Consider the following 19,468-nt stretch of genomic DNA (forward strand, 5'->3'; position numbering starts at 1 on the left):
CCCCCTAATTGTAAACTTTTACATTTTTTTTAAACCAAAAGAAGAAAATAAAACAAAAGTAGTAAAAAACCTTTTGTGAGAAAAAAAAGGAAAGATCGGATCGGTTTGGTTCGGTTAACGTGGCAGAAACAAATAAGGGTAGAAAGAGAAGCAGTGGTCCATGGGGAAGAAGCAGCAGCTACATAACAGAGTTCCCAAAGATCATCCTTTTGCCTTATCTTCCTCCCAATCAAATCCCTCTCTCTCTCTCTCTCCAGGTATATACTCCTCCCTTTGCTTCATCTACTTCTAGGGTTTTCCTCAATCTCAACACTCTCTCTTCCCCAATCAATTGGACTTGGTTTCTTGCTTTATCTCATTCTACTTACTCCCCTCCTCGATTGAGTATATCTTCTTACCTCGATCTTCGTTTTCTCCTTGTGGGTTTTGTCTCAGATATACCAATCGATTGAATTTACCCACCCAAATCGATCACCATTCGCCGCTCTCTTCTTATTCAGCCGTAAAGGTCAATACTTTATTGTCTTAATTCAATTACTTAATCAGATGCTGTAAATTTCAATTCTTTGTTACAATTAAATTTCTCTCTGTGGACTTTCTCAGAATGGCAGCTGATCAGGGGAGGAAGCGGATGAGCAGTGCCAATGTTATTGGTTTCAGTTCTAGAGAGCATTACAGAGCCAAAAGGAAAAAGCTTGATGGTTCTTTGCGTTCAGGAGGAGATCACATCAGTCTTGAATGGGACATCAACCGCAGCAAAGTAGTCTCTAAGAAGGAACAAGTGGGCTTAAGTTTGAGGCATCTTCGCGAGTTTGTTGATTATGTTCCTCCTAGGCGGAGTCTCTTGGCGCAAGTTTGCCCCGTCCCTCGTGAAACTTTCCAGCTGGAAAATCTTTCAGAGGTGCTTTCGAGTGAGGTAATAATACAGTGATTTAAGTTCTGTAGCGTCTACTTTACCACCTATGAGATGTTAAGTTTTAACCACTTGTCTACCACCAGGTGTGGCGAGGTTGTCTGTCTGATGGAGAAAGAAACTATCTGCAGCAGTTCCTCCCTGAGGGTGTTGATGTGGAGCAAGTTGTTCAGCAGTTGCTTGATGGGGAGAATTTTCATTTTGGAAATCCTTTTCTTGATTGGTTAGTGTCACCAGACTCTTTGGACCCCTAGAATGAACTCTGTGATTATTGCTAGATTATTGGTGATGATTGTCTAATTTATGCTCAGAAATTTAGACTCCATTTTAATGTAAGTTGTGGTTTCAGGGGAACATCTGTCTGCTCCGGGAAAGCACATCCAGATGAGATTGTTTCTGAGGAGGAGTCTCTGAGGGCTGGTAAAAGAAGATATTACGCGGATCTAGAGAAGTACCATAATGAGTATGTGCAGTTTTCTCTATTCAGATTATAGGAGCACTTTTTAATTTTTATATATTTCCACATGGTTGTAACTCCTGTTTCCATTGTTTCCGGTAGTATTATAGATTATTTGCAGATGCTGAAGGTGAAATGGGAAAGCTGCAAAGATCCAGAAAAAGATTCTGTTAAGAAGATGTGGAGGTCAGTGCTTTTGAATTGTCTATTTAAAAAAATTGTAGCTTGGGGAATAACATAGAGTTAAGCATTGATTACAGTATGAGCTTTAGAGAAGATGAATTTATGTTAAGCTTGAGTTTAGTTATTATGATTCACAGATTGTCTGTTTATTACATTGATTTCTTCAGGAGATCAAGAGAAGGCAATGCGCGTGTAAACGGTAGTAACTGCCAGGATGTAACAGCTGCCTCGGAGTCTAGTTCCTGGAATGAGGATGATAAACCATGCAATAGTGATAGGGCTGGAGAGGTTCGGAGAAGGTGCTGAACTTACTCTTAATTGCTGTTATAATTTCTTCTTATTTCAAACCTGTATACTAAAGTGTCCATTTCATTATAGGCCCAAGAGTTCTGCTGTGGAGAAAGAAAAGTCTCAAAGTCCCTTGATTGCACAAGAGAATGTTGTAAACATGGACTTGAAAGCTAGAAACAAGGATAAGCTACCGAAACATAGCATTCAGCAAACTGATGGTGCTAAATACATGTCCTACCTTAAGGTTAGTTATTCTTCTGCATTTAATACATGAAAGGTATTTGGAAGTAGCCGTTCCTGTAAGTGTAGCAGATATGCTTATTGATCAAGCATTTAACTGCATTTTTATATATTCAGATAAGCAAGAAGCAGTATCAGATTGTCACAAGCATGAAGCAGTCTGGTAAAAGCATTCAGTCGAAAGCACTTAATAAAATCTTGGGTAACATCAACAATTTGGATGTTCAACCTTATGGAGTGTTTGTGGAAGAAGAACAGAAGAAACTGGATGCTCACTGGTTAGTGTTCCTTGTGAAACAAGCGGCCCCCTTCATCAAGCCTTTAATTTTTTTTTTATAAAACGTCAGTTGTTTCTTGCAGGCTGCAACTGGTTAAAGATCTTCCTGCATCATATGCAATATGGAGAAAGCTACAGTTACAGAAACGAGATGTAATCAGCTCTTTGGAAAGAGAACTGAAGGACAAACTCAATCCATGGATGGAGGTTTGTTCAGAAAAGCCTCTGCAGAAGCATAATGTTCAATTAGACTTGAGGAATTACGATGGAGACAGTTTGGATCCAAATCAGAGTGGTGACTTAGCACCAGACGTTGAAGATTCGGGAAGTTTCGATCAAGTCTCTGCCAAGAATCAATCTCTTTCAAAGGAGTCATCGTCTGACAGTGACCAAATCACAGATTCAGGTCGCTGCTTGCAAGTTGGTGAACACCCCTCACAGGTTTCTTCACCAGATTGTGACAATAGCATCAATATGGAGGATACTGAAGCAAATGATTATTCCAGCTCCATAAATGGCCAGTCTCTCCCACAGGCTCCATTTCCTAGCGAGCCCCACGCTTCAGATCTCGGAGATGCAAACCCTTCAGACGAGAGGCTTCCTAGCACTAGTTCAAGCCATGGAGATGAGTTGCAGTATTGTTCTGGTGGGGATGTGTGGCAGCCAGTGGGAGGAACTAGGCAGTCCTACGTTGGCCGCCAAGCTTACACCCCTAGTGGTGGGTTGTCAATCATACACCATCCTGAAGGTGGTGAAGAAGAGAAAAACTATTTCATAGAACCGGACATGCCTGAAGAAGTTGATAGAAGGAAGATGTTACAGCCGGGAGCAAACACCAGTTTTGGTTCTTTCCCTAGCAACGATCAAAATGAACTGCTTCAGTCTTTGTTTAAAGGTCAAGGCGGCGTGGCATCTCACTCTCTTCTTAAAGTCCCACTTAACGAGGAGCATAAACAGATTATGCCCATTGGTTTTCAGCAGGAAGGAACCAACAATCTGATGGAGGGAAATCAATTCTCTGGTCAGTTCCAGCATCAGATGACTGCACCACAAGCACTGTCTCAGGACCAGCCAAGACAGGTTGACATCTATGGCCAAGGAAGCTTGCCAGACAACATTTACTGCGATGGACGTGGATTCTTGATGCCGCGTCCGGACTGGAACGCCAGTGTTGCTCAGCTTGGAGTCACCACACAGCCACCGCTGAACACTGGCCCTTTGTTAAATCAGAACTGGCAATTTAAGAGCATGTGGGCAAACACAAACGGTGTAAGCCAAAGCAGTCATACTGGGAGCGAGAGAGATCTGAACCTTCTCAGAGTTGCTACTAACCCTGAGCAGATGATTCATAGGGGAAGTAGTCCAGATCAAAGCTTATTCTCTGTTTTCTCTCAGTGCAATCAGTTGCGCCGTTCTAGATCCGCTTTGGAGCCCGAAAGTTCGAGTGCTCAAGTAAACTACGAGATGCTCATGGGGGGAGGCACAACTCAGGCAGGCAGCAGTTTAGCTCAGCCTACGAATCCTCTTGATTACTTAAGTGGTAGCAACAACCCGGCGGCAACATCTTTGATGCCAGATGATGTAGTATGGATGAACCAGAGTCGTGAGAACTCTGGTCTCCATGACCCACTAGGGAAGCTGTATCCAAGGTCATGGAACCCGTAAGCATCGTTTGTGAAGTTTTTGAATTTGCTGAAGACGCAACCTGGTCATCTTAAAGATTATACAAAACCCAACATGGGTTTTTTTAGTTTTCTTGTCCATTTATTATTATTGTGTCTGTACATCGAAAGATAAACAGAGGAACTTTTGTTTTGTACATATTTAGGTTTTCAGTTATGTGCTAGGTATGAAACGAGGATACTCCAGCTACCTACCTTTTTTCATTTGAATCTTACATTTTGTCTTTTCACTTAAAGTTATTGATTGTTTAATTTCTTGGCCTTATTTGCTACAAATTATATCACTGATCCAGTTTCTCAAACTTGATAAAAAAAGTTGACTATCCAAGAGCCTACCTTTTTGAGAATCATTGTAGTATACAGATACATGAGAAGATTAGTAGTGGGGTATCTGTAGGGATGTGACCTTGTAGATTCCAGTGGCTAGCTGCTTATCGTACAGAATCTGTTTAAGCAGCTAGACGATTTCTAGACCTTGTGGCTGTATATACAAATATTTGATTTCTATCAAAACATAAATTTAATAACTGTAATAAAGGAGAGAAAGACAGAATTAAATATTGAAGGACTAATCGACAGCTGAGGTCACACATTTCATACTTAATGAATTCTTCCTTAATTATTGCATTACATATATTAATATATAGATTTGAAGAAACAGAAGACAAGATGATGGTGGTATATGTAGGTAGGTAGGCATATAGGAAGGAAGCGTTTCTGTTCAAACAGGAACGCTGTGCAAGACCACTGTCTCTACGGTAAGACCTGGTCCGAAACCGAACAAGACACCCCACTCCAACCCTTCTCCTGTCGTGGCCACACCATCTTCCGCAGACTTCCTCCTCATCTCGTCCAATATGAAGAGAACACACGCGCTAGACATGTTACCGTACTCGCTCAACACGTGGCGCGTGGCTCTCATCTTCTCCGCCTTGAGCCCTAGCTTCTTCTCAACCTCGTCAAGGATCGCTGGACCACCAGGGTGAGCTATCCAGAAGAGGGAGTTCCAGTCGCTTATACCTAACGGTTTAAACGCTTCGTCTAGACTCTTCTCGATGTTCTTGGAGATGAGTCCAGGGACGTCCTTGAGGAGATGGAAAGTGAGTCCCACTTCCCTCAAGTGTCCATCTATGGCACCGTCAGAGTCTGGTAAGATGGTCTGGGCCGCAGACACCATCTCGAAGATGGGCTTCTCTCCAGCAGAGATGTCAGGGTCCGAACCGACAATGAGCGCGGCGGCGCCGTCACTGAAGAGAGCCTGTCCAACGAGGGAGTCAAGGTGGGTGTCAGATGGGCCACGGAACGTGACGGCTGTGATCTCGGAGCAGACAACGAGAACACGCGCGCCACGGTTGTTCTCAGCGAGATCCTTAGCGAGACGGAGGACAGTACCGCCGGCGAAGCAGCCTTGCTGGTACATCATGAGACGCTTGACGGAAGGACGAAGACCGAGGAGCTTTGTGAGCTGGTAGTCAGCACCAGGCATGTCGACTCCTGAGGTAGTGCAGAAGACAACGTGTGTAATCTTGGACTTGGGCTGGCCCCATTCCTTGATGGCCTTCACTGCCGCCTCTTTGCCTAGCTTAGGGACCTCGACCACCACGATGTCCTGTCGAGCGTCGAGAGAAGGAGCCATGTAGGCGCACATGTCTGGGTTCTCCTTTAGAAACTCTTCGGTTAGGTGCATGTGGCGTTTTCTTATAGTCGACTTGTCGCCTATTATAGTAGTCGTTTGTTAAGTAAATATGCTATAAAAGAAGAAATATAAAGTAGGGTTTGTTAAAGACATACACATGCGCTTGAACTTCTCTTTAAGGTCAGTCATGTGTTCGCTGTTGGTGATGCGGAAGTAGTAGTCAGGATACTCCGCTTGGATCACATGGTTGGCAGGGTTAGCCGTGCCTATCGCCAAGATACCTGCTGGGCCATCTGCTCTTTGCGCCTTTCTGATCTCATCCAACGAAGACGGTGTACCCATCACCATAGTATTACCAACTTGGTTTTAGTTACAAGAGGTTGATCAATGCGTGACTTTATGTAGTATGTTATGTGTATATATTTAGAAAACATGCGGGGAGTGGTAGATTATATAAGAAGATGACAAAGGAGAAAAAGAGAAGGGAGTGTGGTAGGTTGGATGGACGGGTAGATGAAACACAACGTGTCTATGTGTTAGCTCGCTTTCCTGTGGCTCTTCTTGCTTCCCTTTTATTCCGCTACTTACCAAAAAAATTTGAATGGTTGGTTTTATTGAATTTACGTATATTCGCACCAACAAGTCGTATTCATTTCTATGTTCGTATTTATTATTTATTCTATGTATAAATCAAAAGATTTTACGTACAGCTACTCGTCAGTTTCTAGGGGTTAGTTGTATAGCTTCTTTTACTTCTCACACCCCTCACGACTCACGTGCATACTTAACTCCATCGTTAACCAAATTTTCTTCTTCAGTTTCCTTCTAATCCTATAACTAACTAATTAAATAACTAGTCTTACATCGTTTAGCAAAAAAAAAAACTAGTCTTACATTTAGGTACGCCTCGTTTTTCGTTTTCCAAACAACGCAAGATTCATTTGTTTTGCTTTTTTTTTTTTTTTTCTGTCATTAAGTATATATATGCTTGTGACACCTTTGTTTAGTACTCAGTACTCACTATTCACTACCGTCACTGTTGTTTTACCGGCCACAAACATGATTAGCAACATGATTAGGTATTCATGTTTAGATATTTTTGTTGGAAACGATAATAGCATCGACCCATAATAGAAGGTGGGCCCTTGAACTTGACTCTGACACCATATGGGGTTATGGACAATATTATGGACGTGGGCCATTATAAGCTAGAAGTCACGAGAACCTGAGTGTGTTTCCTCAATGGTAAGTAGGCACTCCAGAGCGCTTGTTATAATCATTCGAACCAAAAGCTCGCGCTTACCGAAATATAGCTCTGCCTGCCGTAACCAGGGACGGCCAAAACGATGGTATTTGAGCGTGTGTCGGCCTGAGGCATGTTTCTTGCGTACACGCATGTGTCTTTATCTTATATTTAGTCTTTAAGGTTTTGTATGGTTACGTACTCTTGTTTGTTTAATATTTTTAAAGTTACGTACTATATATTTACGTCTTGTATATTAGTATATACTATGATCTTCTTTTTTTTGTTAGCCTTTTCGGTTTTTATTAGATTTTGGTGATGATTTCCCCACCAGGTTATACCTTCTAGATAACATTTCATATCGATTACAAAAAGAGGAAGTTTTTCGAGATTATATATAATCTTTGGATATGAATGAAGGAGTCCCACTCCTTTTTATAATTGTTTTGTTTTACCTTTTATTTCCAGGTTAGTTGGTTACCCTTTTCCATGGGTTTTTTCCCTCTCTTTTAATAGATTAGATGTGATTTTGTAGTTTGCCCTTTCTATTTTTAATACTTTTTAAAGTTTATAAATGGCCGACAAACAAAAAGTATATAAATGCATATCTTGAAAACACCGTAGGTTGTCTTATGTATGTGGGCCTACAAAGCCCAATCCATTGCAGTCCGTATTGTACAAGAATTAACAAGTGAATCGGTGGGCTTCAGAATCAAGGCAGGCTTGTTAGTCAAGGCTCTGCTTCTGATATACATTCTGCTTCTGTTGCCAACCAAGGTACTAACTTCAGGTCTGAACAATTTTGTTTCGTTAAAGTACTATTACACTTGGAAATACTCTCAACTCTTATGCCTTATCTGGTTCTTATTATCGGACCTGAAGAGCAATGGATGTGAGTCTGCATGTTGATCAGCCAACAAGTTATACTCTTTCCAAGCTGCGTGTGGATGAAGTATTTTGAGTAAATTTTCTCTTTCCAAGTGGTTCCGTTGTGAAACATGAAACGAGCCAGGAACTAGTGAAGCTGAGCGGTCATTCGCCAACTTGCAGGATCTAATGGAGCAATACAATTCAGAAAAGCTTCAATTGGAGAGTATATCAGGGAAACATGTACAAGTGTTGAGTGCATTTATGAGTTCATACGATCAACTAAGGCTTACTTCATGAGAAAACTGGCCATCTCAGGAAATTATTAAATGAAGCAGAGAAAGAGATGGCTTATTGTGAGGCTGAAACAGTAGAATTGAAAGCAAGTAGTAGTGCTATTGTAAGTGTAACCACTGGTTAATTAAACTCATCTTAATTAACTCATTAGTTTCAACACTACACTGCCGCGTCAGGATAACTTTTGTATAGACTAGTTGGACGATTAATTGATCGGTGGCTGCAAACCTCGTGCCCGTAAACTTCTCTTATGCATCACTTTCAGGTTTAGATTAGCCAAAATCAGACTCCCCTTATTTAAAAAAAAAAACTTTTTAGTGTGTTATTACATAATGCGCTCATCACATGGTCATTTGATTAAAAGAGTAATTAGATTAAAACAAGACAAAACATATTTGTGTTGCCAATAATTAGAAAAAGGGATTAATTATGTTAAGCGTCCAAGAGAATGCCTTTCCACGTTGGGGGCACATGCGTTCTCTTCTTTCTTCCCTTTTGTTCTTCTACCAAAACAAACACCATTATAGGCCCAAATCCACAGATAACCTACCAAAATATTTACATCAAAATAGTTCGACGTGAGTAAGAGAAATGCAAGTGGTTCTACATTTGAGATTAGAACCATAGAATAAAACGTCCTGCCAACTGTTCCGATAAAAAAATATGGAATACGTTCTGAAATTACATAAAATGGTCCGAGAAAAATGGCAGTGATCGACCAGAAGAGCTTAGTTGCCGGTTCATTTGATAGTATTCTTGACCAAAACCCTATATAGGTTTGTATAAATCTTGTCTATTACATTGTATATATTTGTTCCATGTACTCATATTCGAAAAAGAAAAATAGTAAAAGGATAAGAGGATAAAATCAAGAGACAATAGAGAATGGAAGAGGATTAACGTAAAATGAAAACAAGATTCAATGCATCGAAGATTGGAATAAGAATATAAACTAAACGAGAAAATTTAGAGTAGGTCAAAAGGGGGGAACATAAAATTATAGGACTTGTTTTCTCCAATGAATTAAGACTAGAGATGAAATTAGAAAAGCATAAAAGATTGCTCACATGCAACCCAAAATTCCTTTGTCCTCAATAATGCATGTTTACAAACAAATTTGTTTTAGAATATAGTATTAGACATCAATTTTAAGAATATAGTATTAGAGAAACGAATTTAAATGGTGTTTTGGTAAGAATATATATTGAGAAACTGAATTTAGGAAGATGTTGTATACTATAATAGCCAAGCTGACAAGCATATGTGATCAAGAAGAAATAAAAACGATAAGGAAATACATAGATGCCCTTGGGATTAGAATATGGAAGACGAACAAAGGCTGTGGCAGTATTCTTTGAAGTTGCATCCTATAAAATTGAAAGCACATGCATTAGCGTATTTTGTATTTGTGTGTTCGATTATTCTCTAGTTAATTAACAACCACTTTTGGTGCACACGTTCTGATTATTGTACATATAGACTAATGGGGAGTATATATTATAGTATAAAAGAGTAAGAAATATACGATCCATTACCACCGTCCCTAACGTTGGTCGTATAGCCAAACATAAATGGTCTTTGGTCTTCTGACACAAAGTAAGATCGTACAAGAAATTCTACTACTTGATTCCTCAGATACTCATATCATAATAAGATCTCTATGAGATTTCAGCATATGTCGCCATTTGTGTAGGTCAAAAGTCAAAACATAGGTGGTTGTTTTTCAAGATTAATACACGTACATATAATGGATGCTTACGCAATTACTTCATCCTCATAATTAAGTCGACTACCATCCATCATGCGGCCATCATTGCACTCTTTCTTTCCCAATTATTAATACCAAACTCATTGCTTTTATGTGTTGTATGATTGATAAGAACGAAATTGTTTATGTTTCATATGTATATGAAATTATCGCAGTTCATGAACATTCCATCGTTTAAATTTGGACCATCACATGCAATAGTATTTGGACTCGTTATACAAGATATATTCTCCTTTTAATAGTTTTTCTATTACGTAATTTCACTATAATTTTTTTATCAATTGGGTCATTAGAATCTAAGGTAACATGCTAATCATGGGTCTTATCATTCCTCATCCTTTATTTTCAGCTTATTATTTGTTGATGAATGATGAGTCTATCTAGTTATATCTGGCATCTTGTTTTAAGTATTTATTTTGATGATCCTCTCCTCGTTAATTGTTCACTCTCGTTTCTAAAATACTTTTGTGAATGACAAAATCAGACCGATCTATGCTTTAGATTTGAGCAGGACCATATGTATGCAATTCACTAGTGTAGTACAACCTTTGAGGTATGCATGAAACATGCTACCAAGTGGAAAATGAATCATTGCTAATTATATATATATTTGATTGATTGATAATTGGTATATCATGGGCACAATTGACTCAACGCAGAGCTATTTTTAAATGATTTATAAAGATTTCAAATATTAAAGAAAATGAAAAGAGAGAGAAAAGAAAGGTGTAACTCTTATATAAAGGGATCGTGGAAGGGATACTTTTCCAAGACCAACACACATTCCTTTTCACTTTGTTCTTCTCCTCCAACTAGCGAAAAAGATATAGAAAACATTTGTTTATCCTCATAGAGAAATAAGAAGGATGAACACAACATCGTCCAAGAGCAAGAAGAAGCAAGAAGAGGGTGGTGCGAGGTTTCTTGGGGTGAGAAGGAGACCTTGGGGAAGATACGCGGCTGAGATTAGAGACCCAACAACCAAGGAGCGTCACTGGCTTGGCACGTTTGATACGGCCGAGGAAGCTGCCTTGGCCTACGATAGAGCCGCTCGGTCCATGCGTGGCACTCGTGCCCGAACCAACTTCGTTTACTCAGACATGCCTCCTTCATCCTCCGTCACCTCTATTATTTCTCCTGATGATCCGCCTCCACCTCCACCTCCTGCTGCAGATGCTCCTCCTTGTTCTAATGATCCTGTCGATTACATGATGATGTTTAACCAATATTCATCAACAGATTCGCCAATGCTGCAGCCTTACTCTGATCAAGTGGACAGCAGTTACATGTTTGGTGGCTCATCTTCTTGTTATTCTAACAGCAGCAGCGAGTTGCCTCCTCTGCCAAGCGACTTGTCAAATTCTTGTTATAGCCAACCACAGTGGAGCGTTGACGACTACTCGACCGCTACCTATTTCGAGGGTGACTACGTCCATAGTCCAATGTTCAGCACAATGCCTCCGGTTTCTGACTCTTTCAACCACTTCGGCTCCTATAATTAACATATATTCTCATCCATATTTAATTGTTTTCTCATTTGTATTTTTGTTTTGGATTTCAGTATGTTTCGCCGTCCTTGGTCTATGATCAAAGTGATTGTTTGTCTTATTTTTGAATAAATAAATTATTTTTCTCTTTTGTATCTTAACCAATGAAAACAAACATCTCCTTTGTGTCCATTCACAAATTCTCACATAATATTCGCTATGGGCCTGTGAACTCAAAAGCCCATTCATGGATACTTGATGGGCTGTGGCATGTTTGGTTTCTTATAGTAGAACTAGATTATTTGTAGGTTGACGTACTACATTTGTGCCTTCTGGTGTCTAATATGCTTATGTAATCTGAAAATGTTCATATTTGATGGATTCTGGTAACTTAATTACCAGTTTGTCGGTCGTCAAAAGATGGTAGTAGGTTTGACTGGTGAACCATGTCTACCTGTTTCAAAAGCTGGTTACCAAACACAATTAAAAATGCATGTACATATAAGTGGTTTCCAGAAGAGGAAATTAAGGTGGTGAAGAATACATGGAGATGAAGTTTTTCTCTTTTTATACCATCGCAGTTGCACTTCTAGTTGTACCCAACTTTGGAATGATGCAGACAAGGGGGCAGAGCGTTTCGTGCCTAAACCAGCTTGCTCCATGCCTAAACTACCTGAATGGAACAAAAGAAGTGCCTCAAGTATGCTGTAACCCTCTCAAATCAGTAATAAAGAACAATCCAGAGTGCTTGTGCCGTATGATAAGTAACCGTGGGAGTTCACGTGCCGAGCAAGCTGGCATCGATGTCAACAATGCACAAATGTTGCCTGCTCGATGTGGAGAACACGTCAATCCCATTGCCTGCTTGACTCGTACGCACTATTTTCTTACTTGAAAAAACCAATGTTCTTTTTCTTTCCAACTAAAATCTGTTTTGTCAAAAAAAAAAAAATCTGTTTTGTCTTAATCCTGTGTGTCATGCAGGATCTCGAGGATCTACTAACTCGGACCGAAGCTCCTCCACTGGCAACTCATTTTCACAGTCCTATTGGATGACAACATTAGCTTTTTCAGCAACTCTTTTATCATTTATCCTTCAAATAAACTGAGTCTCTCATTGTTATAGCACTCTGTTCATTCTTTTTATTTGTTTGAACAATGCTTATGAGTTCTGATTATTGTTCCTCACCCACTCATTAATGCACCATTTTATGATTTATTCCATATTTAATACCGTACCCATTTTGCAACAAATCAAGCTCCACCAAGTCCTAATCTCATTTATTCCATATACCTCCCACATTTGTAAAAGAAAACGTGTGTGGGACTCTCTATTGGTTTACCCCAAATTCTCTATCGAAGAGCTAAACCGGTTAAAGTTGTATTTATAATCCGATAACCGAAAAACATCATCCGGTTTAGGGTAGTTGACCAGATCTCCCTCTACTCCCTCTCTTAAACGGATCGGACAACAACTCCGACCAACATTAAACTCTCTCCCCGAGTGACTCTTATCAAGCAATCCGATCCACGACCGTCTCCGTTCAAAATGGGAGGGATGTTATACAAACTCTTCGCCTCGGCTTCTCTGCTAACCCTCGGATTGTACCATCTCGTCTGCACCTTCTTCCACGTCATCAAGTCTCCACAATCCTACGCCGCCAAGCCTTTCTACCCCTTGCCACGTGTCTCCGGCAACAACAACAACAACCGTCTCCAGAAACTACCTTTGATCATCCTCATCCTCTCCCTCTCCGTCGCCTTCCTCCACCAAACCCTAATCTCGTTCTACTCCGACCCCCTCGTCAAAGGCAGCACCCCCGTCCACCGCTTCTCCTCCCTCAACTCCGCCGCCGTCTTCTTCCTCTTCCTCCTCGTCGCCGTCTACCTCCTCCTCTCCGAATCCGCCTCCTCCCTCATCCCTCTCCCCTCCGATCTCCTCTTCGCCCTCGCCTCCGGCGGCTTCTTCCTCCACTACTCCGCCGCAACGGCCTCGGCGGCGATTCAAACGTCCGATCTCCAAGCGCACTGCGATTCTCTCTCCGCTCGCGTCTCCGCCTTGTGCTCCCTCCTCTGCCTGCTCCTCGCGTGCAGGCCGAGGCTCTTCGTCGCCGACGCTGCGCTCGCTGCCTCCGTCTGCCTTCAGGGACTCTGGCAGCTTCAGACGGGGCTCTCTTTGTACGTCGATGGGTTTATCCCCGAGGGGTGTCATCGTCTTTTGGATGTTTCGGGGGGCGTTGAAGGTTCGACGCAGTGTGATATTCAGGAGTCTAAGCTGAGAGCTGTCTCGGTTTTGGATCTTATGTTTACTGTTCATGTCGTGCTTGTTGTTATCTTGCTGTTTGTGACGTACACGATGGTGGCGATGGCGGCTGGAGTGAGGAGGACTGGTTCTTACGAGGCGTTGCCAAATAATTCTAGTGATTCTTCTAATCACATTCAGATGAAGTCGTTGACTGGGACTCAGGCTTAAACTTTTGGTTATTGTATGCTCTCGCTCTCTCTCTCGTTTAAACTTTTTTTTTTTTTTGGAAGGAACTTGTTGCTTATTTATTTGTTAAGTATAATGTTCAATCCTGTTATAACTTGGATATGATGATATGCTCAACAGAGTTATGGTATATTTTTGTTTGATTAAGAGTAGCATTGCAAGTGAAGTGACCTCCTTTGTTTTATGGCATTGATGATCTTGTCTGTAGCTGATGTTACATCTGGTTTTTGGAAATTGGAATGTTGTTTTCATTATTTAAACAACATAAGGTATGTTTAGGTAGTCCCATGTAAAGGAGGGCAAAACAAGAGGAACCAATGTATGTTTTTAGTTCTTTGCTTGTCCCTTGGACTCCTCTTGTTTTGTCTTCCTTGACATGGGACTGCCTAAGCTATGTTCTTCATGTTTTCGGCGCAAGAGTTTTATCTTCATCCATATTATCTTCTTTATCTTTCACCTGTAGCTGAGTTTGGGTTAACCAAACAACAAATAAATGTTATGTTTGACATGGTTACAGAGTTTTGTTGCAATTTTAATGTAACGTACTGTGGTACTCTTGTAAGCTAGTTCAATAGTGCATAAAGGTGCATGGTTTGACGCCAATAGGAGGTATGATTCAGTTGTTGAGGTAGATGGCGATTGGTTGTTAACTCACTAAACCCAGAGTGAGCTTGCATTTGAAAGCATAATGACAGTAACCTGTCCCCAACAGCAGATCTTGTTAGCGCCGCTTCTGTGCGTAAATAACAGTCGATAATTGTGTGTGTACAACTTGGTCTCTTGATAATTTGATGTTTCACGGGAAGTCAGGAATGCCAACTACTTAAGTAGTTAATCAAGAAGACGGGAAGTCATTTGCTATTATAGGTCCAAGCATAGGCCCAAACATAGAGATATGTCATATAAAATGTATTTGTTTTGGGCCCAAAGATAGATATGTCATGTAATAATGTATTTGTTCAAATTTGGAGAAGTACGTGTGGGAAGGGGAGTGGTGAAATCTTAGAGGTTAAGTCATGGAGAAAAAGGATAGAACAATCAAACAAGAGCTTTGAAATGGACAAAAAGTGACCATATGGTGGGTGGTGCGAATATTTATGTATTATTTTGTTTTTACTCTTCTTTTATTGCTGAAAGCTACAATACACTTGTCTTAATATATTGTTTACGTAAATCACATAGTCTTCTATTTTGTTAACTAATTAGTAATTAATATCTACTTTAGAAACACCGAGACAGAGATGAGTATATCACATTCACGCAATCTGTTGGAGTTTGGTCAGAACGTATTGAAACATGTCTGAAGATCTTTCTTCAAACATTTATACAACATAAAAAGTGAGGCGCGCGAATATGATAAATAGCAAAAAGGCAACAAAAGCTAAATTAAAGAGAGAAAAAGTAAAGTGATTTGGCCTCAATCAACGGAAACGTATCTTAATTTATGAGGTTCCCTCTTTCTTTTACTTTTGACACAAGCCAACCGTTGACTAATAATACATACATGGAACACAGAGAAATAACAACAAGGGAGGAATACTTGTCACTGTTTACACCTCTTCCATATTGTTTCCTTAACGTTTAATCCGACCTTGTTCAGCTTTTAAGCGTTTTAATCATTACTGGCTGTAAAAGCTTCATTAAAGGGATAGGATTTGAAGGAAAAAAAATTCAAATAAGATTGGAGCAGTGTAAAAAGAAAACGTGAATTGAGCCAAACGAGGAGGTGGTCCTCGGGATGATTGTGAATGGAGATAATCTAAACCAGCCAGGAACCGCCACATGTCATTATAGCTTTATAGATTTCCTTAGCCAGCACCATTATTGTGATTGTATAAATATGACCCTTTCCTTCATCTCACCCATTTCCATTCTCCATAGACCCAACAACACAAATATATACTAGTAGATAGGAACCAAAAGCGAAGTCAAGCAAATATAAAAATAATGAAGAAGGCGGCAGAGTTCGTGAAGGATATAATAAACATGTTGGCTGGTCTTGCAAAAGACAAGACGAAGGAGCTAAAGAGGAAAACAAGAGCCTTTAAGACCCGTCTTGTAATATTCTCGCTACTCCACAACAGAAACATGGTGGTGAGCTCGTGGTCTCACAAGCTCAAATCCAAACCAACATCAAGAAGCCTAGATGATGGTGGTAATAAGGATAAAAATAACATGGTGGTAGTGTATAGCCACAACGCCAATATGTCAACCACTCCTGCTGCCTCTCCGCAATATGTACAATATGTGGACGAGGAAGATGAAGAAGAAGAGGAAGATGATGAAAAGTATCCAGACTTGAGACACTCGCTGTTTGAGGCAGAGGGCTCGGTGATAGACATGGTGAAACACTCCAAGGAAGACAAGGGAGAAGAGTTTCGGTTGGAAGATGAGATCGACAACGTGGCTGATCTTTTCATTACCCGGTTCCACCGACAGATGTGGTTGCAGAAGCAGCTTTCTCTCGAGAATATTCAAGATACATCGAACTGATTTCAATCGTGTGATATACATACACATAACGCCCCTTCTCTTTTTCTTAGGGTGCGGAGGACGCAATGATCCTCTTAGATTGTTTAGCGTAGTGAAATGAAAACGGGACGTATACACATGTATGTTTATATCAACGTCCCCTCTTTGTTCACGTTTCTTGACCAATAAATAAAGTTTTTTTGTTGTTGTTGTTGTTGTCGTCATGTAAAATAACTGAGCACCGCATATCTAATTAAGCACTTGACTACGTACACCACAACGACCGTTATATATCGTTTCACGTCGAGATGAACATTTCAGATATCGGTCCGGTTCAAGTATTTCATGTATCGGATAGTTTAGGTAAGAGACTAAAAGAAACATTTACCATAGGTTTTTTTCAGTTAAGATCCGGTTCGAGCAGTTTAAATCCAGATAGTAAAAAATAGGAACTAGATACCTGGAAAATTATCAGTTTACGTTGATTTTGGTTCGGATCGGTTATTTTGGGTAAATTATTGAATAATCAAGATGATTGAGATTATAATATTAAATAATTTGGATTATTTTTGTTTTTTAGATAAAAATATGTAGATACTTTCCATTACTTTCTGATCATTTGGTAGTTTAGATATTTTTTAATAAAAAGAAATCAAATACTTTAAGATATTATTAATAGATTTGTTTAATTATATATATTTTTATTTATTTTTGGTTATGTTATATGTATATAGTTAATATTTTTTGGAATATTTCGGTTCGGTCCTGGTTTCGGAATATTTCCGTTCTGTCTTGGTTTTTCACCCGTAAAATATTTAATTTAACGTCCGTTATCCGGTTCGCAGGGAAACGTCGTCCTATCTTTCCCTCCAGCTTCTTTCTCTTCTTGCGATTAATCTAGTTAGTATTTATGATGCAGTTTGGTTGATAACGGTAGCCAGTTTCTATGACTAATATGTAAATCTCTATATCCAATTTGTAATTCTAGCGGCTTAATTAAAAATTATCTGATTAGCGAAGAAAACAACTAGTTGATCACATGACCAGTGGCCAAGTTTTTTTTTTTAAATAGATAGAGTGAAGTACATGGTGAATGGGCACATGCTTTCTGGTCATGTGATCATGTCTCTGTATCCATTATTGAAACTTGAACCTTTTCGGTTTGTTTATTTTCCCATAATCTCTCTCTACTGGTTTATTATGTGGTTTCTCTCCACCGTGTGTGATATTTTTCCAATTTTCAGGTTAGTTTTTGGAAGTCTAACTCAAAGCTTATTAGCAAATCTGGTCGGTGGTGGTATCTGCAGTCAAATAGTGTTTGTTTATTATGTTCAGCCCATAGATCTAAAGCTTAAAAGAATCCAAAGATGCATTAATTAGCGAGAACATGGGGATGAGGACCTTATTATCATGTCAGCATAAGACTAGTCAGTCCATGTGTATCTGCAACACTCTCTAAGTTACTAACAAGACTGCTACAAACATTGAAAGTAACCCAAAGTGTTGTGATTATAATAATAGTAATAAGATATTATATTAAGACTAGCAATCTAGCTGATATGGCTATAAATAGAAACATCCATGTAGTGTTTGTTTGGTGCAATAATAAGAGTGACTGAGTGAGAATGGGTCGTCTTCCACTTACTCTTTGCCTCACCTTTCTTGTTATGGCCACAGTAACATTTGGTGTACCTCCTAAAAAGGCCGTTGATGTTCCTTTCGGCAGGAACTACTTTCCAACATGGGCTTTTGATCACATTAAGTACCTCAACGGTGGTTCTGAAGTGCATCTTATCCTAGACAAGTACACTGGTGAGTTTCTCTGCCTTCTTATAAATTTCTCTAACAAAGATATAACTAAAGCTCTTTCTGATTGTTCTTGTTCAATGCGCATAAGGCACTGGCTTTCAGTCCAAAGGCTCCTACTTGTTTGGACACTTCAGTATGCACATAAAGATGGTTCCTGGGGACTCTGCTGGAACTGTGACGGCCTTCTACGTAAGTGGAACTTGTTATTTGTGCAGATCTTTAAGTTGACAACTGAACAAAAATAAGTTGTATCTTTCTTTTTACTGCAGTTGTCATCGCAGAGCTCAGTACATGACGAGATAGACTTTGAGTTTCTAGGGAACAGAACCGGCCAACCTTACATTTTACAGACAAACGTGTTCACAGGAGGCAAAGGAAACCGAGAGCAGAGGATAAACCTCTGGTTTGACCCTTCAAAGGACTATCATTCCTATTCAGTTCTCTGGAATATGTATCAGATTGTGTAAGTCAACAACATCCTTCAAAGTAGTTCTGAGATTTAGTGGGCTATATACAAACTAATTTTGTTCAAAATATTTTTTACAAATTTGGGGGCTTAAAAAAATATTTTAGGAGTCTATATCTTTTATATAGTTTTCTTCAAAAAATTTGGGCCGGCCCTGCTCAAACTGTAGTTTCTACTCAAAAAGATCCCAAAGCTAAGTGTATAGTTTGTAACAACAGGTTCTTTGTGGATGATGTGCCGATACGAGTATTCAAGAACAGCAAAGACATTGGGGTGAAGTTTCCATTCAACCAGCCGATGAAGATCTATTCCAGTCTTTGGAACGCAGACGACTGGGCCACAAGGGGAGGGCTAGAGAAAACCAACTGGGCAAAGGCTCCTTTCGTGGCGTCCTACAGAGGTTTCCACGTAGACGGATGTGAGGCTTCGGTGAATGCTAAGTTCTGCGAGACGCAAGGGAAACGTTGGTGGGATCAGAAAGAGTTCCAAGACTTGGATGCTCAACAGTACAAGCGTCTCAAATGGGTTCGTACAAGATACACCATCTACAACTATTGTACTGACCGTGTCAGGTTTCCCGTGCCTCCTCCTGAGTGCCGTAGAGACCGTGACATTTAGTAATTTTCAGATTTTCTAAGTATTTTTCCAAATGATGTATCCAAGTTTGCGAAAGTTTACTTTATTCTTCTTAAAAGTTATGGGAGACATGATCTAGAGATTCTTGAACTGTTAGAACCGTGCATGTGACATGACTTAAAGTGAAACCGAGCATATGGATTTTTTGTTACTCCCCTTGCTGGTCACAACCTCAAATCTCATTTGTCATGATCATTAGATCAGAGTCTCATAGTCAGTTCAAGAAATGTATCAGTAAGCTGTAAGCAAGCCA

At 39.9% G+C, this 19,468-nt stretch overlaps 7 protein-coding genes across 8 annotated transcripts; 6 read left to right on the plus strand and 1 right to left on the minus strand.

The window, feature by feature from the left end:
* The first annotated feature begins 60 nt into the window (after window positions 1–60).
* LOC125579032 lies at window positions 61–4,295 on the plus strand. 2 transcript variants are annotated; one of them, XM_048742322.1, is made up of 10 exons: window positions 61–257; window positions 436–508; window positions 604–916; window positions 1,000–1,136; window positions 1,263–1,376; window positions 1,473–1,556; window positions 1,721–1,852; window positions 1,932–2,088; window positions 2,202–2,362; window positions 2,445–4,295. In XM_048742322.1, exons 3-10 carry the CDS (start codon window positions 605–607, stop codon window positions 4,024–4,026), a joined length of 2,679 nt encoding a protein of 892 aa, XP_048598279.1. In that variant the 5' UTR covers window positions 61–257; window positions 436–508; window position 604; the 3' UTR covers window positions 4,027–4,295. The 2 variants fall into 2 exon arrangements, with proteins under 2 accessions (XP_048598279.1, XP_048598280.1); XM_048742323.1 differs by having other exon boundaries at window positions 179–248; window positions 433–508.
* Window positions 4,296–4,581: 286 nt separating this feature from the next.
* Window positions 4,582–6,120, minus strand: LOC125579034 (chalcone synthase 1). The gene is made up of 2 exons (XM_048742325.1): window positions 5,835–6,120; window positions 4,582–5,759 (listed from the first exon to the last, which is right to left on the minus strand). The coding sequence occupies exons 1-2, from the start codon at window positions 6,025–6,027 to the stop codon at window positions 4,765–4,767; spliced, it is 1,188 nt and encodes a 395-aa protein (XP_048598282.1). The 5' UTR covers window positions 6,028–6,120; the 3' UTR covers window positions 4,582–4,764.
* An 83-nt stretch (window positions 6,121–6,203) lies between these two features.
* On the plus strand, window positions 6,204–11,627 carry LOC106370593 (ethylene-responsive transcription factor LEP-like). The gene has a single exon (XM_048742327.1). The coding sequence runs from the start codon at window positions 10,721–10,723 to the stop codon at window positions 11,354–11,356; it is 636 nt and encodes a 211-aa protein (XP_048598284.1). The 5' UTR covers window positions 6,204–10,720; the 3' UTR covers window positions 11,357–11,627.
* Window positions 11,628–11,735: 108 nt separating this feature from the next.
* LOC106370803 (non-specific lipid transfer protein GPI-anchored 30-like) lies at window positions 11,736–12,573 on the plus strand. Its single transcript, XM_013810787.2, has 2 exons — window positions 11,736–12,213; window positions 12,326–12,573. The coding sequence occupies exons 1-2, from the start codon at window positions 11,886–11,888 to the stop codon at window positions 12,448–12,450; spliced, it is 453 nt and encodes a 150-aa protein (XP_013666241.2). The 5' UTR covers window positions 11,736–11,885; the 3' UTR covers window positions 12,451–12,573.
* A 108-nt stretch (window positions 12,574–12,681) lies between these two features.
* LOC106369916 lies at window positions 12,682–13,979 on the plus strand. The gene has a single exon (XM_013810006.2). The coding sequence runs from the start codon at window positions 12,891–12,893 to the stop codon at window positions 13,812–13,814; it is 924 nt and encodes a 307-aa protein (XP_013665460.2). The 5' UTR covers window positions 12,682–12,890; the 3' UTR covers window positions 13,815–13,979.
* Window positions 13,980–15,669: 1,690 nt separating this feature from the next.
* LOC106372262 lies at window positions 15,670–16,515 on the plus strand. The gene has a single exon (XM_013812432.3). It carries the CDS (start codon window positions 15,780–15,782, stop codon window positions 16,323–16,325), a length of 546 nt encoding a protein of 181 aa, XP_013667886.1. The 5' UTR covers window positions 15,670–15,779; the 3' UTR covers window positions 16,326–16,515.
* A 1,370-nt stretch (window positions 16,516–17,885) lies between these two features.
* Window positions 17,886–19,307, plus strand: LOC106372258 (probable xyloglucan endotransglucosylase/hydrolase protein 5). The gene is made up of 4 exons (XM_013812427.3): window positions 17,886–18,116; window positions 18,202–18,302; window positions 18,383–18,576; window positions 18,798–19,307. The coding sequence occupies exons 1-4, from the start codon at window positions 17,930–17,932 to the stop codon at window positions 19,195–19,197; spliced, it is 882 nt and encodes a 293-aa protein (XP_013667881.1). The 5' UTR covers window positions 17,886–17,929; the 3' UTR covers window positions 19,198–19,307.
* Window positions 19,308–19,468: the final 161 nt, after the last annotated feature.

The sequence above is a fragment of the Brassica napus genome, chromosome A10, assembly GCF_020379485.1.
Source record: "Brassica napus cultivar Da-Ae chromosome A10, Da-Ae, whole genome shotgun sequence".
Taxonomy (NCBI): domain Eukaryota; kingdom Viridiplantae; phylum Streptophyta; class Magnoliopsida; order Brassicales; family Brassicaceae; genus Brassica; species Brassica napus.